Source organism: Stigmatopora argus, chromosome 19, assembly GCF_051989625.1.
Source record: "Stigmatopora argus isolate UIUO_Sarg chromosome 19, RoL_Sarg_1.0, whole genome shotgun sequence".
In the NCBI taxonomy this organism is placed as follows: Eukaryota; Metazoa; Chordata; class Actinopteri; order Syngnathiformes; family Syngnathidae; genus Stigmatopora; species Stigmatopora argus.
The window spans coordinates 1,700,567-1,727,059 of NC_135405.1; the positions used below are offsets into that span (position 1 = coordinate 1,700,567).

Consider the following 26,493-nt stretch of genomic DNA (forward strand, 5'->3'; position numbering starts at 1 on the left):
AGTTAAGAAGACAATACAAAAGTCATATTGTTGTTTCTTTTATTTAAGGTGTGCGTTTAATATTGTTGAAAATCACAGTTAGAAGGAATCATTTTTGGTACCTCCTGCTGGGCATAGTTGAGTTTGTACGCCCTCTTGACAGCTGGGTCAAACATGGTTTTAGGTGCCCATAATTTCATATGGAGCAAGCCCATGTTTACCCAGAACACACCAGCACTGGCCACAGAGTTGGTGCCTCTAACTTTATTTTTAACATATTGCTGAAGGCAAGTAATACAGGCATCCACCACTCCATCAGAGAGCAATTGAGAGGAAATGAAATCACTAAGAATTCTCTGGATTTCGTGAGCTGCAATCAACATGTTTCCTTCCTCAGCCAGTTTCTCACAGCTATTCATGTAAACCACTTGCAAATTGGGAGGTAAAAGGTGTGCCAAGCTCTGTAATTGTCGACGAAGGACAGTCCACTGGAGCCTAAGATCTGTGTCTCTGAAGGAAATGATGGGTTCAGAGAAAGAAAAGGTGTAGCTTTGTAGCATAATTACAGAAAGTCTTGTTACCTACCTTAGCTCTGCCAAAGCAAAAAAACCCATATTGTCCCACAAGATTGCAGACAAATCCTGGAGCTGCTGAATCTGTTCCTTATACTCTCCCAGTGTCACATGTGAGAAGAGCAAACTTAATGATGACTTTCTTTCAGACGAACTGCCGTTTAACAATCCCAGTGTGCAATGCGACCACACAGCTGTATTTAGTAAAGCTGGTCCCTAAAAAGGCAAGACCTCGTTGTAGCTGAACTGTTCTCGCTTACTAAATCTTAATGGGTTATATCAACAACATAGTCATATCCAATACCATATTTTTTGGTTCATCATGTGATCCTGAATCAGGATGCGTCTCAGGGTTGAGTGGATTCCATTTCAGCCAACGATCAGGGTCAGATGTCGCACTGTTTTTCCACAGAGCAGTCAAAGCCTCAGATAAAAGCTCACACCACACAAACTGTAGATCCTCCGCCGGCTGTAGGTGTAATCAACATTTTACTCTCAAAGACCATTTACAGGTACAATGTATTTTTTCTTTACACTTTTTAAAATTTGGACATACAGTGGGGCAAATAAGTATTGAGTAATCCACCAAATGTGCAAGTTCTCCTACTTGAAAAGATTAGCGAGGCCTGTAATTGTCAACATGGGTGAACCTCAACCATGAGAGACAGAATGTGGAAAAAAAGAGAAAATCAAATTGTTTGATTTTTAAAGAATTTATTTCCAAATTAGAGTGGAAAATAAGTATTTGGTCACGTACAAACAAGCAAGATTTCTGGCTGTCAAAGAGGTCTAACTTCTAGCGAGGTCAAAAGAGGTCTCCACTCGTTACCTGTATTAATAGCATCTGTTTTAACTCATTATCGGTATAAAAGACACCTGTCCACAACCTCAGTCTCTCACACTCCAAACTCCACTATGGCCAAGACCAAAGAGCTGTCGAAAGACACCAGAGACAAAATTGTATACCTGCACCAGGCTGGGAAGACTGAATCTGCAATAGGTAAAACGCTTGGGGTAAAGAAATCAACTGTGGGAGCAATTATCAGAAAATGGAGGACATATAAGACCACTGATAATTTCCCTCGATCTGGGGCTCCATGCAAGATCTCACCCTGTGGCGTCAAAATGATAACAAGAACGGTGAGCAAAAATCCCAGAACCACACGGGGGGATCTAGTGAATGACCTACAGAGAGCTGGGAACACAGTAACAAAGGCTACTATCAGTAACACAATGCTCAAATCCTGCACTGTCAGACGTGTACCCCGCTGAAGCCAGTACACATCCAACCCCGGTTCGCTAGAGAGCATTTGGATGATCCAGAAGAGGACTGGAAGAATATGTTATGGTCAGATGAAACCAAAATAGAACTTTTTGGTAGAAACATAGGTTCTTGTGTTTGGAGGAGAAAGAATAATGATTTGCATCGGAAAAACACCATGCCCACTGTGAAGCATGGGTGTGGAAACATCATGCTTTGGGGCAGTTTTTTTCTGGAAAGGGACCTGGACGACTGACCTGTGTAAAGGAAAGAATGAATGGGCCATCTATCAAGATTTTGAGTGAAAATCTCCTTCCATCAGCAAGGACATTGAAGATGAGACGTGGCTCGGTCTTTCAGCATGACAATGATCCCAAACACACAGCCAGGGCAACAAAGGAGTGGCTTCGTAAGAAGCATTTCAAGAACCTGGAGTGGCCTAGCCAGTCTCCAGATCTCAACCCCATAGAAAATCTGTGGAGGGAGTTGAAAGTCTGTGTTGCCCAACGACAGCCTAAAAACATCACTGCTCTAGAGGTGATCTGCATGGAGGAATGGGCCAAAATAACAGCAACATTGCGTGAAAAGCTTGTGAAGAGTTAAAGAAAACATTTGGCGTCCGTTATTGCCAACAATGGGAACATAACTAAGTATTGATATGAACTTTTGGTATTGACCAAATACTTATTTTCCACCATGATTTGCAAATAAATTCTTTTAAAAAATCAAACAATTTGATTTTGTTTTTTTCTCTCCATATTCTGTCTCTCATGGTTGAGGTTTACCCATGTTGACAAGTACAGGCCTCTCTAATCTTTTCAAGTAGGATAACTTGCACAATTGGTGGTTGACTAAATACTGATTTGCCCGACTGTACATATATACATATATACAGTGGTACCTCGAGATACGAGCTTATTTCGTTCCGGGACTGAGCTCGTATGTTGATTTTCTCATAACTTAAAGGAACGTTTCCCATTGAAAGAACTAAAAACAAATTAATTCGTTCCAACCCTCTGAAAAAACACCAAAAACAGGATTTTGGATTGGATTTTTTTTTTTATTTGTTCTAATTCGCCATCTATTCACAAAGTAACACATAACTAGTGGTTTAATATTACTAAAATGTGTTTAATAGTACTAAAATTATATGGATTTCGAAGGTGGGAGAGAGACGGAGAGAGGGAGGGGGTGGCACGTTTACGCATACGCAAACACACGTATACGCACACGCACGTATACGCACACGCACGTATACGCACACGCACGTATACGCACACGCACGTATACGCACACGCACGTATACGCACACGCACGTATACGCACACGCACGTATACGCACACGCACGTATACGCACACGCACGTATACGCATACGCACACGCACGTATACGCATACGCACACGCACGTATACGCATACGCACACGCACGTATACGCATACGCACGTATACGCATACGCATCTATACGCATACGCACGTTTACGCACACGCACGTATACGAATACGCAAGTATACGCATACGCACGTATACACATACAGTACATATACACACACACGTATACGGATACGCATACGTATACATATCCATATATAGTAGTACCTCGAGATACGAGCTTAATCCGTTCCGGGACTGAGCTCGTATGACAAGATTCTCGTAACTCGAGCGGAAGTTTCCCATTGAAATGAATGGGAAACAAATGAATTCGCTCCAACTCTCTGAAAAAAACACCAAAAACAGGATATTGGATTGAATTTTTTTTTTATTTCTTATAATTCGCCATATATTGACAAAGTAATAAATAACGAGTGGTTTAATAGAAATAAAGTGTTTAATCTAACTAAAATTGGGCGGATTTCGCTGAGGGGAGAGGGGCGGGGGGCTTAGTTTTTTTTCTTCCACACAACGCACTCGTAAACGGAACAAACACTCCACCCTCACGTTCGCTATCGATGGGCTGTTTGCTGTCGTACTATTCCCTTCAAAATATTCCGAAAATGATGCACACAAATGGTCCTCACAATGGGATAACGCACGACCACTTGCCAACGAGCAGCAGTCTTTTATCAGCGATCGCGCCGCTGCTCATGGGAGCTTTGGGGGCGCTGGCTAGCGGCTCCTTTTAGCTTGTAGCATCTGTGTTCGCATCCCCTCGAACGGCGCCTATGATAGAGTTGCTACCGGGGATGCTGTTGTTGTTGTTGTTAGGTCACCCAGGCGCCTGAGGATTACCCTCAGCAGCGCTAGAGCTGTCACTGGAACGCAGATTAGTTCATCCAGGGGGTAGCCAGAGGTGTGGGGCAGTGCGAATATCTCCAGCTGGATGAAAAACGTAGGGCGCCACGTTGCGAGCCAGTGCCCCTGATGTTCTTATGAGCAGCCAACGAGAAGTAATATAATACTCCTCGTATTAGATAAAAATAACAGGAAATGCAGCAGCTGAGCTTACCCACGTATTGATTGTGGGTAAAGTTTTATTCTGAGTGCCATTGCCTGTCGGCGTTGTGTGCACGAGTATACTTCATTACCCAGAAAGCCCTCTTTTCCCCGCGCATGCGCATTGTGCGTTTCCTGGTCTGAATAACTCATCCGGTGCTCGTAAATATTGTTATACACGAAAGATATGCAAAAAAAAATGCCTTGGCCACCTGGCTTGGTCGCATCACGAAATTTTGACCGCATCACGGGCGAATTATTCGATCGAAATTTCCCCCGTAAGACGAGCATTTTGTATGACGAGCGGTCGTATGACGAGGTACCACTGTATACATATACATATATACAGACATATATATATATATACATACACATTTATACATACACATATTTATACATATACATACACATATTTATACATATATACATACGTGTATATACATATATACTTAAATATACCGTATTTTCACGACTATAAGGCGCACTAAAAAGTCTTAAATTTTCTCCAAAATAGACAGGGCGCCTTATGATGCGGAGCACCGTGTGTATGCTCCAAGCTCGCTCCAAAGCCTGACTGAGAGCACTTCCGGCCAGCACGCTTCTTATATAGAGAAAAGCCGGACGTGTGTGGGGTCAGGCATGCGGAGCGGGTGTGTTTAAGAAGACACTTTTACTGTCGTTCTTGTGTGCCATGCTAATTGACTGAAACTACCACCTATGGTGATTTTTAAGCGAAAGACGCTGCCGTAAGAAGTTTCTAGCCAGCGTCATTGTGAAAGCAAACCAAAAGGGCTGGATGGACGAGGAGAAAATTAGAGATTGGCTACGTGAGGTGTATGTTAAGAGACCGGATCGCTCGCCGTCACTTTTGATTTGCGACTCACAGCAGCGGTAAAAAACCAAGTCACGAAAATAAACTCTGAGCTTGCCGTCATTCCCGGAGGCTTAACTAAAGAACTCCAACCGCTGGACATCGGCACCAACCGGGCGTTCAAAGCAAAGTTTCGAGTGGCGTGGGAACAATGGATGATAGGTGACAAACACAGCTTTACGAAGAGTAGGAGGCAGCGCCGAGCTAGTTACGCGACTCTTTTCGAATGGACTGTGGCCGCTTGGACTAACGTGTCTGCTTGCACTGTTGTTCAAGCTTTTGCCAAAGCCGACACAGCTTTACGAAGAGTAGGAGGCAGCGCCGGGCTAGTTACGCCACTCTTTTCGAATGGATTGTGGCCGCTTGGACTAACGTGTCTGCTTGCACTGTTGTTCGAGCTTTTGCCAAAGCCGTCATTGTGTTGCCACATGGCAATGTGAGTGACTCCGACAACGAAGAGAGGGAACCCGGCATTTTGATGAATCTTTTGGACAATTGTTCAATTTGGACACAGAAAATTAGGACTTTGATAGGTTTGTGGGTGATGATTGATCAAAAAACGCGAGTACATTGTAAATTGGCTAAATAAAGTACAACCAAACTCAGTTTTGCTTCCGTTGCCTTTTTAAAAATGTGTTTTTAGCGTGTGTCTGTATGTTTAAGCTGGTGTATGTTTTGCCATGCCTGGCTGCGTGTATTGGTGCGGTGCGCCTTGTGTGTCAAATACAGAAATAGCACTTGTTACTGAGACTGCGCCTTTAAATGCGGTGCGCCATATAGTCGTGAAAATACGGGTACATGTATATACATACATACACATTTATTTATACATACAGAAATATAACTTAAATCTCGTAATATTACAACTATAAATCAACAAAAATATATAAATACAAAAAAGTGACAATGTCAGTATTTCTATTCTTATATATCTTTAACATGCGCCCACATTCACTTTAGCTAATCCAAAATCTTGACTTACCCTTTTACTATTTAACAGGAACCATAGTGGCCGAAGTTGATTAACATTCACTGTTGTGCATTCAAGGGTATAGCGAATATGTCTGCTAACTTCCAGACGCAAGGTGTCTAGTTCTTCTTGGTCGCTGTAAAGCAATTAGAGGAAAAATATATATAAGAAAATATTTGATTTTTCAAAAGTTTTAGTTAAATTTTACCAATGTGAAAAAGACAGTTGCAATAAATCTGTGCTCAGCTTTAGCTGGTTGAGTACAGCTACTTCCTCCATCAGGGGCCACAATTGAGCCCTGTGTCTTAAGCGCTGAAGTTCTTGTCGAGACAGAGGCAAACTTTCTTGTGTTTCATCCTCTTCAGACATGTTGTGTGTCTCCAAGAGGCCAATGGAAGACATTTGATGGTGCTGTTGCTTCACACATGACAGCAAACGCTCCAGGACAGCTTGTGGGTGAATAGAAGTGTCGTTATTATTAAAGACAAGTCAGAAGTCTCAAAAATGTATAGTGTCCTCTCTGAGACAATGCCCCCTGTTCTGTTATGGTAAATACCATTTATTGTAGTATAACGCGCACCCGCGTATAATGCGCACCCATAATTTCTGACTGAAAATTGGTATAATTTTTTTTCCACTTTTTCTCAGCTCACACCAAGGATTGCACCAGTACCCGTAACTGGCAAATGCTGAGCACATGTCGCCATAACAAAAAAAAAAAAAGACAACATTCATCTTCTATACCACCCATCCTCGAAAGGGTTGTGGGGTTTGCTGGAGCCTAACCCAGCTGTTATCTGATAAGATTGTGTTTGCAGTATTTTTAAGCTTATTAAGTCTCTGCAAATTGTGTGGTGTTGTTGGAGACCGGAAGGGAATTGATACTCTGACAACCAGTCTGGAAGGAGTGGTCACTCACCCCTTATCTTTTTTTTATGTGAGACAATAGCTGACAGGCGAGCGGGTTTCAATTTTTTGTGTAATCTATATTCCTAATAAAGTCGATACCCTAACCACTTGCGCTGCCGACGTGCTAACTACTTGTGCCACCGGCCCACCCACTTTTCACCAATTATGCCAAAAAAGAAGAGTTCTGATTTCATATCGAGTTGGGAAAGGCGTAAACAATTTAAGCGCACCAAGATGTCAGCACAATCTTCTGCATTCCAAAGTGGTGACGAGGCTTCGACCTCGGCGGTCATCTATAATCCTTAAGCGTGATTTATGGATGTGTGTGTGTGTATATGTTAAGATTCTCTCGCCACATTTGTCCAAACCGTGCAACGTAGAGTTGATTTTATTTGTTCGATGCTGAAGCGGCATTAATGTGTTTGTTCGAGGTGTAGATGTTACTCTGTTGTGAGGTGCAAAATAAGCTATATCCGATCTGCAAAAAATCTATTTATTGTTCCATTTATGCATACTCTCAGCACACAAGTGTGTTTAAACTTCACAAATTAAATGCAGAAGAGGCTTAAGTTCCGCTCACATGTGTATTGGTCATCAAAACAATGCAAAAATAAAATTCCATGCATACAAGCATGCCTACATTACAGACTGTGGAGCGTAAATTTGTACATAGAGGCTAAAGGCGAAAACAGTGAACTAAGGACTTTAACTTGCTATGAACTAATGGTAGTCATCTCCAAAATGCAATCTTCACAGCCAAAAGTTGTCCTTTCTAACATTAGCTTGTGAGGCATTTATAAACAAAGTAAAACATCAAAGAACGGGATTGTGTGTGAGGAAAAGTCCCCCAGTTCACTTCTTACACGGAGTGCAGTTAGCGGCGAAGAGCGCTCTTCGTTGAACATTTCAGAATAAGAGCAAATTATGGTCTACAGCCGCGGTGCTCACTGCGTCAATTGTGAGCTACTTGTCGATTGCCAAGTTCAACTTGGTAGATCGCACGGCAGTAAGATTTGATCCAGTTATTGAATTGTAGTAAATTTGATATAGAACTCGAGCTGTCAATCAGTGTCAATATGCGTCTGCTGACTACTGATTTTTTACAGTGGACGTGGGAAAAATGTAAATCGCGCTTAAAAAGTAGATCTTAGAGAAAATGAGTTTGAGCACCCCTGGTCTACAGAAAATGCAAGCTTATGCAGTTACTTTCACATGTTTCGGATTCCACACTAGAATGTTTTGAGTTACCGCAATTATGAAAAATCTGATTGGTGAATGATTGATTTGTTTGGCTTCAAACAGGGTGACAGATGTCACATGATCACCTGCAGCCATTGATGGTGAAGCGGGGCATGTTACCGTGAATAGACATGAGGAGTCGGATGTGTCTTGACCTCCGTGACAGAGGCTCCACCGAACCCTTGAGACTGACTCACCGAACCACTAGGGTTCGATCGAACCCAGTTTAAGAACCACTGTTCTAACTGAAGTGAGCAATGAGCTACCCAGTATGACTCCTATCTTAAGTAAACATTGTCTCCTTGGTGTAGGTAAGACGAGTCAGTTGCAGAAGGAAATTATGTCGGATACAGCAGATGAGGACTTTGAATGATTTGTAGATTTTTGAATGTTTTAACTTATATTACTGCGAATACACATTACGTCAAGAAAATCAAAGTTTTGCTCCTGTTGCCTTTTTAAAACATATGGTAGCGTGCATGCTAACGTATGTATCATGCTAGCACGACCATTGCAGCGCGTCCATTGAGCCGAAGCGCATTTTCTATGAGCAAAAAACAGAAATTGGGCCCGCAACTAATTCAGCGCCCTTTCAGTCGGTGCGTCCTGTAGGTGTGAAAATATGGTACATATAGTATCGCAGAAAAGCGAGTAAAACCCTCTCATTTGATTTTTTTGTTTTATCTTTTCATGGAACAACATTAAGGAAATGTAACTTTGGTACAATGTAGAATAGTGACTGTAGACCTTGGATAATGCTAAAAATTTATTGTATTTTCAAAATAACTGAAAACACAGCAATTAATGTGTAAATGCTGCCAACAAATGTGAAAATCTGAAAATTAGTCTCGAATTGGGTACAAACGGGCATTTCCCCCTTATGTAATGCGAGTACTGTGATCCTTCGGCACTAGGCGGCTTCAACTTTCGCTGCTTCACTACATGGCAGATTTTTTTCTGAAGTACAAACAAATATGAAGATGTAAAAATCCAAGCTCAAACTTGCAATTGGAAGAAATGAAAAAATGGCAGAAATCAGCACACCGCTTCGCTCAGCGCCGAAGAAGCAGCATATACCATAGATGAAAAATGGGTGTGCAGAAAATCATAAAATGTGCCTAGATGCACTACGTCTGGCCATTTCATGTTTTGTTGCGAGTGAATTTTGCATCACGCACGTCACCTGTGCAGATAAAAAAAAAAAAAATTCAGTCGCCATTGAAAATGCCACCTAAATGTTGACGTTCCTTCATATGGTAAAGGCATAACACGCTATTGGGTCATAAATGAATCTATACTGTGGCTTTTTTGTGTGCATAAATCAGCTGGTAGGAACCAAGTTTATGTTAATATAGGCTCCGCTGTGCGGATAAAAGGGAGACACAGGAAGTGAACGCACTTCCCCTCTGGAGATGCACGCATGTTGTGGTGATCTGTATGCTGCTGAGTATTTTATGAGTCGCTGATGAAAATGTCTCCTGAATATTGACGTTCCTTGATATGCAAAAGGCGTAGATGAATCTACACTGTGGCGTTCTTTTGTACATAATTCAGCTAGTAGGAACAATGTTTACTGTAAAACCGCTAATTGAACAGCACCCTCTAATTGAACGGCACCTCTAATTGAACGTCACTATGGGAAAAGTTTGAAAAAAAGAGCGGCATGCCGGTTAAAGAGGTTTTTCTCAACCTGAGAAGGTGGTCAGATGGCAAGCGCCTTCTTGCCTGGGATTCATACTGTTGTCGCATTAGCGATGCCACCAAGAAGCAATTGGAGAAGCTCCATATCGATGTGGCCGTGATTCCAGGAGGGTGCACCAAATGTATACAGGCCCCCATTCAAGGCCAAAGTCCGACAGTTCTACGAGAACTGGATTTTGCACGGCGAGAAGAGCTACACCAAATTCAGCAACATGCGAGCACCAACCGCTCTCGACGGCTCGAAGGATTGCCAGATCCCTTGTTTCAGGTCAGACGGCCCGATTCAGACTGGTTTGCAACTTCTCCAGCAAGCGCGAGCCAATGCTGGCGACGATGAACGTGAACTCACTCAGACACTCGACGCTGATGCGGAAGATGATGTTAATGACGAGGACAGCTACAACAGCGACGCGTCACTTGATTTTCACCAGAGAATTTGTAATTACTTACCAGTAATTGCCTTGTATTTGTGCCTTTTGTTAAATAAATATGTATATAGAGACCTGGTTTCTCTTTTCATCCATAAAATTTACCGCATGTTCTCAAAATTTTGACCAGCTAGTCGAAAAATAGAGCGGCACCCTCTAATTGATCGCCACTACGGGGGAAAGTTTGAAAAATAGAACGGCATGCCGTTGAAATAGAGATTTTACGGTATGTTAATAGGGGCTCCACTGTGTGGTTGAAAAGGGAGACACAAGAAGTGAACGCACTTCCGCTCTGGAGATGGACGCATGTTGTGCTGATCTGTATGCTACGGAGTATTTTTAGAGTCGCCGCTGAAAATGCCTCCCAAATATTGACATTCCTTGATATGCTAAAGGGGTAGCACGCCATTGCGGCATAAATGAATCTACACTGTGGCAGTCCTTTATACATAATTCAGCTGGTAGTAACCATGTTAATATTAATGGACTCCGCTGTGCGGTTAAGAGTAAAACACATGGGAAGTGAACACTTCCCCTTTGAAGATGCATGCATGTTGTGACGATCTGTATGCTGCGAATAAATGAATAAAAATTCTCGTGAGGTCCACCAGCATGGTGAAGAGGTCGAGATGTAGCGGCTAGTCTCTCCGCCCAGGTTGCCGTGCTGCACGTTGCACTGAACGTGTTCCTCCACAAAGTGGTGCCGGTTTTGGTTGGACACCAGCTGCGGGTCACCGCCCGAGCTCGCATCTTCCGAGGCGGGGAACTGCAAATTATCGTGTGGACTAAGACACTCCGCCTTCGACGCCGAGGAATAAAAAAAAAAAATCAGCATTATGAGGGATTTGCGCCGTAGATACTGACGAGAAGTTGGCATGACAATAGAATGTTAACACGCTGCATGGGGCGACTCGGAAGGAGACTGATGACAACGTGGTCGCAGCCATTGAATTTGCCAATCGTCTTGACAGTGTCAAGACAACAGCAGCAATATTTGTACAAGAAAAATGCCTCTTGAATCTGACGAAGAGGACTTGGACTAATGCTCCAATAACCAGTTTTTTTAGTTATTTAAATCAAGCAGAGGAACTATTTTCAGTTTTTAATTTATAGATTATATTTAGATATTAATACATTGCAGTCTTTTTATATGCCTGTAATATGTAATAATTAATAAATACACTTCTTGAAAATTGTACTTGTGTACTTGTATAGGCACGAAGACATGCAGTATGGTACAGTGAGGCCAATAAGAATTTAGTCAACCACCAATTGTGCAAGTTATCCTACTTGAAAAGATTAGAGAGGCCTGTAATTGTCAACATGAGTAAACCTCACCCATGAGAGACAGAATGTGGGGGGGGGGGGTGGCACAACTGAAAATTACATTGATTTTTAAAGAATGTATTTGCAAATCATGGTGGATAATTAGTAGAGTGGTACTTCGACATAAGAGTGCCCCGACATACCAGCACTTTGAGATACGAGTAAAATTTTGAGCAGATATTTTTGAGATACGAGACAAATTTTGATATACGAGCAGACAGCGGACGCGAGATGCTGCTCATAAGAACATCATGGGTACCATCTCTCTCCCCGCAACTCCCTCGTGTAATGTCTCTGGTCGCAACTCCCTCTTTGTAGTGTCTCTGCGAGCACTGGGCGGAGTTGCATTTTTTCAGTGTTTTTTTCCCCCGTTAGTCAGGGCGAATGGCGTATATACTACTTCTCGTTGGCAAGCTGTCGTGCGTTATCCCATTGTGAGGACATTTGTGTGCATCATTTTGGGAATATTTTGAAGGGAATACAAATTCAAACAACCCTCGATATTGACTGAAAGTCAGTGTGGAGGCGGGGCAAATAGAGCAACCCGGGAGAAGAAAGGTATCAAAATGTCAAACAAAATTAGAATTAAGTTTAGTGTTAGGTTAGATTAAACTTATTTTTGAGTGTGTCTGGATCATAATCCAAGTTCATTTAAATATGTTTATGTTATGTTACGAGCGCGTTGCCGTGAAAAAGTCCCCCCCTCTCTGTCCGTCTCTCTCTCCCCCCCTGCGAATCTGTATTATTTCAGTACTATTAAACACATTTTAGTAATATTAAACCACTAGTTATTTGTTACTTTGTTAATAGATGGCGAATTAGAACAAATACAAATGTTTTTCCAATCCAATATCCTCTTTTGGGTTTTTTAAGAGGGTCGGAACGAATTAATTTCTTTTTAGGTCATTTCTATGGGAAACGTTCGTTTGAGTTAGGAGAAAAACGACATACGAGCTCAGTCTCGGAACGCATTAAGCTCATATCTCGAGGTACCACTGTATTTGGTCAATACCAAAAGTTAATCTCAATACTTTATGTCCCCTTTGTTGGCAATAACGAAGGCCAAACATTTTCTGTAACTCTTCACAAGCTTTTCACACACTTGCTGGTATTTTGGCCCATTCCTCCATGCAGATCTCCTCTAGAACAGTGATGTTTTGGGGCTGTCGTTGGGCAACACAGACTTTCAACTCCCTTCACAGATTTTCTATGGGGTTGAGATCTGGAGACTGGCTAGGCCACTCCAGGACCTTGAAATGCTTCTTACGAAGCCACTCCTGTTGTCCTGGCTGTATGTTTGGGATCTTTGTCATGCTCAAAGACCCAGCCACGTCTCTCATCTTCAATGTCCTTGCTGATGGTAGGAGATTTTCACTCAAAATTTCTCGATACATGGCCCCATTCATTCCTTTACACAGATCAGTCCTCCTGGTCCCTTTGCAGAAACGCAGCCCCAAAGCATAATGTTTCCACCCCCATGCTTCACAGTGGGTATGGTGTTCTACGGATGCAACTCAGTATTCTTTCTCCTCCAAACACGAGAACCTGTTTCTACCAAAAAGTTATATTTTGGTTTCATCTGACCATAACACATTCTCCCAGTCCTCTTCTGGATCTAGTGAACCGCAGGCGGGCCTGGATGTGTACTGGCTTCAGCAGGGGGACACGTCTGGCAGTGCAGGATTTGAGTCCCCTGCGCCGCATTGTGTTACTGATAGTAGCCTTTGTTACTGTGGTCTCAGATCTCTGTAGGTCATTCACTAGGTCCCTCCGTGGGGCTCTGGGATTTTTGCTCACCGTTCTTGTTATCATTCTGACGCCACGGGTTGAGATCCTCCATGGACCCCAGATCGAGGGAGATTATCAGTGGTCTTGTATGTCTTCCATTTTCTAATAATTGCCCCCACAGTTGATTTCTTTACACCAAGCGTTTTACCTATTGCAGATTCAGTCTTACCGGCCTGGTACAGGTCTACATTTTAGTCTCTGGTGTCCTTCGACACCTCTTTGGTCTTGGCCATAGTGGAGTTTGGAGTGTGAGAGACTGAGGTTGTGGACAGGTGTTTTTTATACCCATAATGAGTTAAAACAGATTTTATTAATACAGGTAATGAGTGGAGACCTCGTTAGAAGTTAGACCTCTTTGACAGCCAGAAATCTTGCTTGTTTGTACGTGACCAAATACTTATTTTCCAGTCTAATTTGGAAATAAATTCTTTAAAAATCAAACAATGTGATTTTCAGGTTTTTTTCTACATTCTGTCTCTCATGGTTGAGGTTTACCCATGTTGATAATTAAAGGCCTCTCTAATCTTTTAAAGTAGGAGAACTTGCACAATTGGTGGTTGACTAAATACTTATTTGCCCCACTGCATGTAGTATTAATAGGGGTGATCCTTCTTAGTGTTTTTTCGATTACCGTGGCCATGTCTGGTTTAAATTATCCACAAAAAAAACGAGGGATTAGCATCCTGTGATCCTTCACCACTTCAACATTCGCGGCTTCAGTACATCATATTTTTTTAATGTTAAAATCTCAAAAGTCAGGGCACCACTTCTTTGGCGGTGAAATGGGTCACTCAGCGCAGAAGAAGTGAAATTTCACCGTAGAATGAAGGGCCGATAGTATAAACAAAGTCGTGCCTTTTCTTCGAATTACATTACGATATTCCGCATCGCACACAGAAAGACTATGCCTATCCTCTTCCAACATTTTAAGGATTTTGAATCAGCGATGAAAATGCCTCTTAAAGGTCCTGCGTCATATAAAGCATCATAAATCAAACTACCATGTGTTACATCAAGAAGGAAAAAGTGAACATTCGGTAATCACGACGAATAACATCATCCGCAAGGTGGAGAATGCCCAATCGGGAGATGATTTCTCCGGATACCAACATGATCAGATCCAAACCCAAGACGTTTTACGACGGCTTAGTTCCTGACGAAAACAAAGATGAACCCCAGTCCCTTTCCAGTGTCGCGAGTAAGTAAGACTCCTTGGCAGACCGGGAGGCAGTGAAACGCTATGTTGAGGAAGAGTTCCCTCACTTATTTCAAGAGAATGGTTGGAGTACATTTTTAACATGGATGAGACTGGCCTTTTTTGGAAGAGGATGCCTTTACGGAGATTCTTATTCAAAGATGAACTGAACAAGCGGATCACCATCACCTCTGGAAATGCTGTTGGCTTCATGGTAAGGACAGCCTTAATCTAGAAGTTTCACTGTCTTCATGCTTTAAAAAAACAAGAACAAAGACCCTGCTGCCTGTCTATTGGGTGAACAACAACTGAGGGTGAAGGGGATGGACTGGCACAGCATGTCCCCAAACCTAAAACCTATTGAGCATCTGTGAGGTATCCTCAAACGGATTGTTGAGGAGCGTAAGGTCTCAGCGACTAGTGAAGCTTTGGTGAACTCCAAACTAGGGTTAAGGCAGTGGAGGAAAAATATTGATGTTTTGGGCCCAGTTTTGAAATTTTTCCTTGAGCTGTACTCAATTTTTGGGCAGCATTTCACACATTCATTGGTGTATTAAGAGTTATGTGATTGTGTATTTTTCCCCCCAAGATGGCGCTGTCAGGCGGCAGCCAGTGGCAGTAGCTCTGTTCGCTCTTATTCGTTTTTGTATTAAAGCCTTTCTCTTTTTTTTATTACATTTTAATATTTTTAATACCTTCCTTTGTACTTTACTTTGTACTTTATACTTTGTTTTTACAAAATGTCTTTGTTCTATTAGCTTGGTTTCTTTCTGCTAGTGCTTTTTTGGAACCATTCAGGCATGCCTTTGCTGTCATACACATGGGATCAGCTGTGAACAATACGCAGCAGAAAGAGCAACACCTCGATGCCGCTGGAAATCTGGAGCTGGACAAAAGTGCAGAAGATACATATAATCCAAGATCTACAGTGACTACATTGTATCAGTGTCATTTCTTCATTGTTGTCCCATGATAATATAAAATAAATGCAGAAATGAGGGCAGTGTACTCACTTTTGTAAGATCTTGTAGATTCTTATTTATTCTAAGCAGACATGTCACCAATACCTTGACTTGCCCCAAAAACAAAATCTTACCAGATTGCGGTGTATCCAGCTGGTTATTTGCCAACAGAAGAAGTCCCAAAGCTTCAAGAAGGCTTTCCTTAATGTCCATACGAAGTCCAGCCACTTGCAGACAGAGTACCTCCCGTCTCCAAGAAGAGAGTGTGTGATCAAATCTGAGCTCTTTCACATCCAGGACTTTGCTCAAAACCCCAAGCTGGGACGCACACTTTGCAACAGTCTCCAACTAGAGAACATAAAGGATGTTGATTTTCAAGGTATATTTTCTTGTTTTACCTAAACATGAGTTTCAATCTATTTGAACAAAACATACTACATAAAAAAGGCAGTAATTAGGGTAAACATGGTTGAATTTGGTTGCTTCTAACCTTGAAAGGTAAAGATCTTCCCAATACTCTTTGAATGCTTTTTAGATTTGCAGCCACAGACAATGGTGAAGACAGAAGGGTTTGAATGGTTCCAGCAACTGCTTTGAGCTCCTGGTAACAACTGGAAAAAATATAAAGTTGTGGAAATAATGATAAAGAAAATTGGACAATTTATATATTAGACTTACTCTAATGTGGTATCTGCATTTCCCAAAAGGGACAGGGGAAGACGAAGGATTATGTGCTTCTGTACCCACTGCCAGTGAAGTGACATCACAGAGATCCCATGCGTATCTGCTGGCATCATTTTGCAAGCATTCCAGAAACGATCATGCCACTGCATAAGCTGCCGGATCTAAATATAAAAGTACATTAAAGGTTACCAAGGGATGGAAGCTAAAATAAATTCAAAGCTTGTGTCAACCTGTGCAGTTAGATATTCTCCAAGGAGTCCACGGGTTACGATGCGCTCAACTACAACGTTTTGACTTCATGAGACCCATACCTGGTCTCCCATTTAGTCCCTAGCGTCATAATTTGTTTAGCTAGTGCATAATTCTTGCTTGTGCACCATAGTTTCTGCATATGCAGCACATAATGCTCATCAGTGCTTGTGCCCCGGGGTTTTCTTTGCCTTATTCAGCCCAGAGCCGCCTCTATCTACTGAGGAGTCTACGGTCCTTTGGAGTTTGCAGGACACTGCGGGGGACTTTTTACGACACTGTGGTGGCATCTACAGTGTTTTATGCAGTGGTCTGTTGGGGCTGCGGGAGCACGGAGAGGGACAGGAACAGACTGAATAAGCTGGTCAGGAGAGCCAGCTCTGTTCTGGGCTGTCCTTTGGACTCTGTGGAGGAAGTAGGAGAGCGGAGGATGCTGACCAGGATGATGTCCATCAAGGACAGGACCTCCCACCCCCTGCATGAGTCTGTGGAGTCCCTCCGAAGCTCTTTCAGCAATAGACTGCTGCACCCTCATTGCAGAAAGGAGCACTTCTGCAGATCCTTCCTCCCATCAGCTGTCAGGCTCTTTAACAAAACAAATGGCTGAGTGTTAAGACTTACCGTATGCATGCATGTACATCTGTGTATGTATGTATATACGTGCTTATATAGATGTATGTGTATGTATGTATGTATATATATATATATATATATATATATATATATATATATATATATATATATATATATATAGGTATGTACACGTATGTGTATATGTATATATTTCAGCAACACACTTATTTATTTATATATTTATTCATGTATTTATTTATTAACTTACTTATTACCTATCTATTTATGTCTAAAATGCCTTTCTTATTTCTGCATCCTCACCCTCTTGCTACTGTGACAACGAAATTTCCCGACTACGGGATGAATAAAGTTATCCAATCCAAAGAAGATCCTAAAAAAAATACTATGGAGATGAAGCCTGACATCGTGAAAAGACCAGAGAAAGAAGTCTAATGAAACTTGTTCGTAACTCGAGGACTCCTAGCAGTTTTTTAACTATTATTAGAAAGGACTAGTTGACCTCAAACATAACATGGTCTGGGAGATAAGGCTTCCCTCTGAGCACAGCCTGCAGCATGAAGGAATCCCAAAGATGAAAGAAAGTGTGTAGGTGTATCAATACTGGATGGGCCAGAACACCAATGTCCACATTCCCTGTATCAGAAGAAAAACACATGGACTTTCCATTTTTGACACAGTCTTAAAAAGATATAAAAATAATTTGTGCAGACCTTTGAAGAAGTCGGTGGCTATTCTGAGAGCACAATTCTGAACAGACATGTTGGCAGCATAGGTACAAATGACTGCTCTCTCTTCCCTGTCCATCAAGAGAGCAATTCTGCAAAAACGTAAAAACGAATAAAACTTGGACGTGACAAAAGACAAGGTAGAATGTACTGTATTTTCATCTTTTCTCAAAAATGGACAGGGCACCCAATCAGTCAGTGTGCCTTGTGTAAGCACTAAATTCAAAATTCTGTATATGTCGCTGTATGACTTTGATCACGTGCCAATCTGGGTGGATTTCTTGCCGACACTAAATACAAAAGAAAAGGTCTGGCGTGAAAGGGGGTGCAATAAAATACAAAGTACCAATAGGAACTTATTTAGGTATGGATTTTGCAAAACAATATCGGGTTGACCCCCGAAAATGCCACCTGCAAAGAGATAAGAGGCACAGTTCAAACTGGAAGCAATGTGCTACGCGGAGGAACAGGGAAAGTTGGTCAGCCCTATTAGCGTAAAAATACAACATTCATTAAACACAAAGTCAACTCTGCAACTTGGATCTACAGATGGACAATGGTTAAATTAAAAAAAGAAGTTGGAAATGAAATAATTAATATTCTTAAAAAAGCTACTTATTTTAGAGTAAAGGTTGCACTTATTTGCTTTTGCACATTGCCTGGGAATATAAATCCACTAAGTCATGTACAATATCTCAAATGCAAATAATTAAAATTGACCCCATCTTTTGTGTAATACTCTATTGATGGATGTTATTGTTGGGATTATTAATTCAAAGATTCATAACTGAAAGACGTACACATTGGAATTGTAGTACCGTAATTACTCGAATATAACACGCAGATTTTTGCTATATAATTAATTCCAATAGTTGGGGGTGCGTGTTATAATCAATAACTAAAATAAATTACAAATTTTCGATCGAAAAAAGCATTGTCAAACTCACTTTGACGCACGGATTTTACGTCATCTCGTACAGCCGACGCACGGATTTTACGTCATCTCGTAAAGCCAATCGGATGATGTGTTGTGGGAGGAAGAGGAAGTTGACGCATACCGGCTGTAGGCAATCCATTGATCGCTTTCGTTTCCTGTATTTAAGTAGCGACGCGTCATCACACGTCGCCGGATCGTTCACTATCGTTGACTATCATTGACTGTTGTTAGCGGTTGCTAGCGGTCGCTAGCTGTCGTTATTCTGTTGCCTCTGTCCGTATGCGCGCCGCATACGGCCACGTTTGTTTCCACGCCTTGGTTGATTCATTAAAGGACTCCGTATCACGCTGAATGCCTCGTCCTCTCCTGCTTCCTGCATTCGGGTCTACCTACATCCACGGTCGCGTCGCACAACGCGGCGCGACCGTAACAGATGCCCCCGATCGCGCTGCGACGACCCAGCGACGCGGCGCGATCATAACAAGAGGACAGACAAAGAGAGAGAGGAACTCTTCATTTGAAGGATTCTAATGAATAAATTTGTTTGAACAAAACAATCGTGAAACGGAGAAAAAATTGTAAGATTTCTGATTTTCGTCAGCGGGAAATTTTAGGTGCGCACTATATTCGATTACTGCGTTTTTCCAGATATTTTTGGCCCAAAATTACCTGCATGTTATTTTCGAGTGCGCGTTATATTCGAGTAATTACGGTATATGCATGCCAACTCCATTTTGTTCACTATATGATGTATGCATAAAATACAAAGATCCACCTGTTGGAAACGGCATTCAGCGCTTCCAGAGACTCATATCTGTTTTTATCTTCAAAATTACACTTGTTGGCTAAAATGTCCATGTACTGCTTATTCCAGCGCATATCTATAAGAATCCTGTACTCATCTGAAGAGATACAAAAAAATGGTCAAAAAGTTAGAAATAAAAAGAACATACACATACATACAGTGGTACCTCTACTTGCGAAATTAATTTGTTTCAAAAGTGGTTTGTAACTCGGATTTTTCATTAGTCGAAATGCATTTTCCATGTTCATGTTTTACTCGGTTCCAACCCGTTCTAACATCTCCAATACTACCCCTGAGACCCTTTTTGTATGAATTATGTGAAACAAAAACATTGGGAAAGATTTTTTTTTTTTAAATCAAACCGGCAAAAATATACAAACGAATACAGTGGTACCTCGAGATACGAGCTTAATCCGTTCCGGAACTGAGCTCGTATGACGAGATTCTCGTAACTCGAGCGGACGTTTTCCATTGAAATGAATGGAAAACAAATTAATTTGTTCCAGCCCTCTGAAAAAACACCAAAAACAGGATATTGGATTGGAAAAAATGTTTTATTTATTCTAATTCACCATCTATTAACAAAGTAACACATAACTAGTGGTTTAATAGTAATAGAATGTGTTTAATCTAACTAAAATTGGGCAGATTTCGCCGACGGGAGACAGAGACGTTTGGGGGCGTGGGGTTCGTTTTTTTTCCACGACAACGCACTCGTAAACGGAACAAACAAATTTAAATTAACTTGGATTAATATATACAGACACTCAAACATACATTTAATGTAACTTTACACAAAACTGAATTCTAATTTTGTTGTAATCTTTTGTTACCTTCGTTTTCCGGGTTGGCGGTTTGCCACGCCTCCACCCTCACGTTCGCTATCGATGGACTGTTTGCTGTTGTATTGCCTTCAAAATATTCCCAAAATGATGCACACAAATGTCCTCACAATAGGATAACACACGACCACTTGCCAACGAGAAATAGTCTTTAAAGAACGATCGCGGGAGCTTCTTTCCTTAGAAAGAATAACAGGAAATACAATAGTTGAGCTTACCCACATATTGATTGTGGGTAATGAAGTTTTATTCTGAGAAAGGTTGCCATTGCCTATGGGTGTTGTGTGCACGAGTATACTTCATTACCCAGAAAGCCCTCTTTTTGCCCGCGCGTTGTGCGTTTCCTGGTCGTATGAGAAACTCGTCTGAATTAATCGTTCCGTGCTCGTAAATATTGCTATACACGAAAGATATGCAAAAAAGACCTGGCTTGGTCACATCACGAAATTTTGATCGCATGAAGGGCGAATTATTCGATCGAAATTTCCACCGTAAGACGAGAATTTTGTATGACGAGCGGTCGTATGACGAGGTACCACTGTATAAGGAAATTTGCAGGCCCAAAATTACTTGTTCATTCCTTCATTTTACGGACCGCTTATCCTCACAAGGGCTGCAGGGAGTGCTGGAGCCTATCCCAGCCAAATATAGACACGAGGCGAGGACACCCCTAATTGGTGGCTAGCCAAAACACTAGACACAGGGAGACGGACAACCATTCACGCTTACATTTATACCTACAATTCAATGTGAACGCTAATCCCAGGCCAATGTTAGCTTCAGATTGGCTAACACAGAGCATGAAAGCAAAAGGACTATGACACAGCCAATACGAGCAATTTGGATGCAGAATAACACCGAGGTAATCCACGCAAAGAACAAAGTGAAGTCTCCCAATATTTTCTTTCTTTTTTTAACTTTAAAATGCCTCCTAAATACATGTGCACAAACAGCAGCCTTATTGAAATGTTCCTCAAAGCTTTTTAACCCATCTCATCTCATTTTCTTCCGTGTTATCCAAAGTTGGATCGCGGGGGCAGCAGATTCAGCAGGGAGGCCCAGACTTCCCTCTCCCCAGCCACTTCATCCAGCTCTCCCGGGAGTATCCCAAGGCGTTCCTGGGCCAGCCAGGAGTTTCCCCAGTGTGTCCAAGATCAGGCCCGTGGCCTCCTCCCAGTGGGACGTGCCCGGAACACCTCCCGAGGGAGGCGTCCATGGGGCATCCTGATCAGATGCCTGGGCCAACTCATCTGACTCCTCTCGATCCGGAGGAGCAGCGGCTCTACTTTGAGCCCCTCCCGGTTGACTGAGCTTCTCACCTTAACTCTAAGGGAGAGTCCGGACATCCTGCGGAGGAAACTCATTTCAGCCGCTTGTATCCGGGATCTTGTTCTTTTGGTCACGACCCACAGCTCGTGACCATAGATGAGGGTGGGAACGTAGACCGAACGGTAAATAGAGAGCTTCGCCTTTTGGCTCAGCCCCTTCTTCACTACGACAGACCGGTGCAGAGACCGCATCACTGCCGACGCCGCACCGATCCGCCTGTCGATCTCCCGCTCCATTCTTCCCTCACTCGTGGACAAGACACCAAAATACTTAAACTACTCCACCTGGGGAAGGACCTGGTCCCTGTTACGGAGAGGGCATACCACCTTTTTCCGACTGAGGACCATGGTCTCAGATTTGGAGGTGCTGATTTTCATCCCGACCGCTTTACACCCGGTTGCAAATCGTTCCAGCGAGAGTTGGAGATCACGGCCTGATGAAGCCAACAGAACAACATTTGCAAAAAGCAGGGATGCAATACAGAGCCCACCAAACCGGACCCCCTCAACGCCACAGCTACGCCTAGATATTCTGTCAAGAAAAGTAATGAACAGAGTCGGTGACATAGGGCAGTCCTACCCCCACTGGAAACGGATCCGACTTACTGCCGGCTACGTGGACCAGACTCTGACACTGGTCATAAAGGGACCGGACCCCGCGTAACAGGCGTCCCGGAACCCCATACTCACGGAGTAGTCCCCACAAGAGGGGGAGACGGCCGAACGCCTTCTACAAATCCACAAAGCACATGAAGACTGGTTGGGCGAACTCCCATGACCCCCCCAAGGAGCCTGCTGACGGTGTAGAGCTGATCCACTGTTCCACAGCCAGGACGAAAACCAGACTGCTCCTCCTGAATCCGAGATCCCACCTCCCGTCGGACCCTCCTCACCAGTACCCCAGAATAGACCTTCCCGGGAGGCTGAGGAGTGTGATTCCCCGGTAATTGGAACAAAACCTCCGGTCCCCCTTTTTAAAAACGGGAATGAGGATAAAGCAGGTCAGAAAATGGGATAAGATGAGAGATTTGCATTGTATCTTTTTTTGAGGCTGAAAGTCGTCTGATTGTCAATGATGATGTCTTCAGTTGATTATTTTTTTCAATTTCATATTGCACAACAACTTTTGTTTTGGAAGCAATTCATAGAAATAGAGACGCCTGTCAAAATGTCTACAGTTTTGATTATTCTATACGTTTCCAAGTGTAAGGAGGGAGTTCTTATCTTTATTGCACAACAGAACAATAGAAATACTTTTTAAAATCATCAAATTTTATATTCTCTTTTCTTATAGAGTAAAGTAACGTAGTTACTTTCATAATTGAATAATGAGGAAAGTAATTTACTTACTTATTCACAGAAGTTTGAAGCTTCAAATATTTAAGAAAAATATGTGATAGATATTAAAGATTACCAATTTTGACCGGTAACTTGTTTTTATTGTGTTAATTTTCGTCATATCGCCAGGCCTACTTTGAATTGCGCTAAAATTGGGTTTCAAATATAAATAGGGATTGCCTTGTAAACAGTATCGGATGAAACCCAAACAATAGTGAACGAGAATTAGTGGGTTATGTAGACTACATTCATTTTCTTCTTTGATTATAATTCTTCACACACCTCACTTGAATGGTGCTGACATTTGTGATTGCAGGCATGTTTATGGTGTTAAGTGTTAAACGTTAATATGATCTCCAATCTTAGGGTTAAGATGAGCCGGTCATATTACGTGCATCTCTGATCTGCCAATTACGCATTCATTTCGGTAAAACAAAAGACCCCATTAGAGAATGTGGAGAACTTTTTTGACTTGACCTTGAAGCTTGCTGAAGTTTTCTGGTTGCAGCAGCTCAGCAAGGGATTTGCCCTGAGCAGCAAGAGGACCACTGAAAACAGCCTTTAGTGCTCTATTTCCTGCTTCCACCTGAACCAAAGCCAAATCTGCAAAACCAGAAAATGATGTCCAAGATCAGGTGTAGTTTGTAACAGGAGAAAATTAATATCTCCTTTCAAATCAGCACCTACTTAACAAATGCTTAATAGTGAAAAAAGGCAGTGGTAGAGCACAAATAGAAACGATTAATTCATTGACAATCACAAATATATGTAACAGTAATTTAACTATGCAGTTTTTGGACCGCTAGTATTGCTCAGAAATTTAACAAACCAGGGGCATATTTGTAGCTCTTTCTCAAATGTGCCAGCCAACAACTACGCAAAATCCAGTCTCCATGAGAGGCAGTTTCAGTAACAAGTCTGACTGCCACTGGCATCATCTTTAGTACATCTTCTTGCTCAAGATTTTCCTCTGCATCAAAGACCATGCTTCCATGGAAACCACTGCTTCGAAGTGCCCTATGCAGGTCACTCAGACTCAGTGGGTAGTTCCTTTAAAAGATAACTTGTATTAGTCATATAATGAGTAAGAACAATGATGAAAACCAAGTGGACCACTACCTATTCGCGGTCATGCATGCCATCGAAACCTTCCTCCCAATGCCGCCAGGAGAGGATGCTTACCACGGGTGACAGCATACAATGCACACCGTGCACTCGTTACTACCCTCATGCCCAGATACCCGTTGTCATGTTTTGTTGCACTTTTTTCCACGTCTGCCCTAGTATGTCCTGCCCTTGCGATTTTTCATTGTTCATGTCCATTCCAAGCCATGTCTTTGTATTCCAAGTTTTGTCTTCTGTAGATTTGGGTTTGCACTATGTTTTTGGCGAAGTTAGGATAACGCACGACCACTTGCCAACGAGAAGTAGTATATACGCCATTCGCACTGACTAACGGGGAAAAAAAACTGAAAAAATGCAACGCTCCGCCCAGTGCTCGCAGAGACACTACAGAGAGGGAGTTGCGACCAGAGACATTACACGAGGCAGTTGCGGGGAGAGAGACGGTACCCATGATGTTCTTATGAGCAGCATCTCGCGTCCGCTGTCTGCTCGTATATCAAAATTTGTCTCGTATCTCAAGATAAATATTTGCCCGAAATTTTACTCGTTTCTCGAATTGCTCGTATGTCGGGCCACTCCTTTTGTCAAGGTACTACTGTATACCAAAGATTGTTGGGATTTGCTAGCAAAGGATTCTTACCGTTTTCCTTGTAAACTGAGGGTGTTGAAGCAAAATAATAACACCTGCCCATCTCGAAGGACTGCAGAGAAGCAGGAATCCTCTGAACAGAGCAATGCAGACGGGATCCTGTCAGGCCAAATACCGGCACAGAGTAAACCGGTGTTGCAGTTTGGGATGTTTAGAATAGACAGCTGCTGGTCAATCACTTGCTGGGCGATCTGGAAAAAAAGTACAGGACATTCTTAGAAAATGAGACACCTTTCAAAACAAATCTCACCGCTTTCCGGTGGTACACACACATATAAATACATATACACATGCATATATATACAGTCATACCTCTCCTTACGAAATTAATTGGTTCCAAAACTTTTTGGGTAAATTTCTTAGGTTTATATGTAAATTCTCTCATACGTTCCACGGTCCTGACGCATATACCAACTTAACCCTTTAAAATTGTTTTTTTGGTAAGAAAGATGTGAGAAGCACAGAAAAATGAGAGTAAATGATCATAAAATTATTTATTAATGTCACAAATTGAAAATCAGGCATATATACAAACCCATGTTAAAACGCATGGGAAAAAGAGAAATCTACCAAGAGGCAACGTAAAGATAGCACACAAACATGAACACATTTAATAATTCAAACAACAACATTAATCAACAACAAGCATAACGTTTTATGATTTCTTTGAAATGTAATTTTACACCCATTGTATAAGTCACTACTGGTTCTTACCTGCTTCTGCAGTGCTGGTTTTGGGGAAGAAGAAAAAAACTATAGAAAGACGATTGACTTAGACCATTTTTAATTACGTAATTAATGTTTGATTCTCCACCGTTTTTTTCTGATTTGTGCTGTTGCGATGATGCCTGCTTCCTTCCTCGGCTGACTTCTCGTTGAATTTCTCGTGTATTGACGAGCGTTGAATTTACTCATGCTCCGTTGAGAGTTCATTTGGGATGTTTTCCACTAAGTCGGAAAGTTCGTTTCTCCCCCGTTTTTTCTTATCCATGCTGTTGCATGCTGCTCCCTCCTTGGCTGTCTTCTCGTTGAATTACTCATGTATTGCCGAGCGTTGCATTTACTCAAGATCGGTTTTGGTGCACATGAACAAACTAATTCGTCAACGTCCTTAATATTTTAGTAATGGTCCTCAAATTGCTCGTATGTCGGGGCACTCGTACATCGAGGTATTATTGTACATACATACAGACATGTATGTATATGTATGTATGTGTATGTATGTGTGTATGTGTGTGTATGTGTGTGTATCTATGTGTATGTATGTGTATGTATGTGTATGTATGTGTATATATGTATGTATATATATATATATATATATGTATATATATGTGTATGAATGTACCATATTTTCACGACTATAAGGCGCACATAAAAGTCTAAAATTTTCTCCAAAATAGACAGGGCGCCTTATAATCCAGTGGGCTTTATATATGGACCAATACGAAAATTGTTATCACGATAAAATCATATAAATCAGTCGATAGGACAACTACGGCAAGCAGCCCCCGACTCTACTATTTCCCGTAGATAAAGTACTGTGCAGTGACTGCTGGGATATCGAGTTCTTAATACACCCAG

At 42.0% G+C, this 26,493-nt stretch overlaps 1 protein-coding gene across 4 annotated transcripts in view; it reads right to left on the reverse strand.

Annotated features, from left to right (window-relative positions):
* Positions 1 to 26,493, reverse strand: part of mdn1 (midasin AAA ATPase 1) — a 305,960-nt gene that overhangs the window by 116,481 nt on the left and 162,986 nt on the right. For all 4 annotated transcript variants that reach the window (XM_077586594.1, XM_077586596.1, XM_077586595.1 and 1 more), the window contains 14 exons: positions 24,904 to 25,103; positions 23,968 to 24,188; positions 23,616 to 23,741; positions 19,601 to 19,727; positions 17,874 to 17,980; positions 17,663 to 17,796; positions 16,315 to 16,481; positions 16,127 to 16,247; positions 15,771 to 15,984; positions 6,297 to 6,537; positions 6,101 to 6,224; positions 856 to 1,020; positions 565 to 767; positions 102 to 489 (listed from right to left, as the gene is read on the reverse strand). In XM_077586594.1, coding sequence (XP_077442720.1) covers positions 102 to 489; positions 565 to 767; positions 856 to 1,020; positions 6,101 to 6,224; positions 6,297 to 6,537; positions 15,771 to 15,984; positions 16,127 to 16,247; positions 16,315 to 16,481; positions 17,663 to 17,796; positions 17,874 to 17,980; positions 19,601 to 19,727; positions 23,616 to 23,741; positions 23,968 to 24,188; positions 24,904 to 25,103 — 2,538 coding nt within the window. The remainder of the gene's footprint in view (positions 1 to 101; positions 490 to 564; positions 768 to 855; positions 1,021 to 6,100; positions 6,225 to 6,296; positions 6,538 to 15,770; positions 15,985 to 16,126; positions 16,248 to 16,314; positions 16,482 to 17,662; positions 17,797 to 17,873; positions 17,981 to 19,600; positions 19,728 to 23,615; positions 23,742 to 23,967; positions 24,189 to 24,903; positions 25,104 to 26,493) is intronic.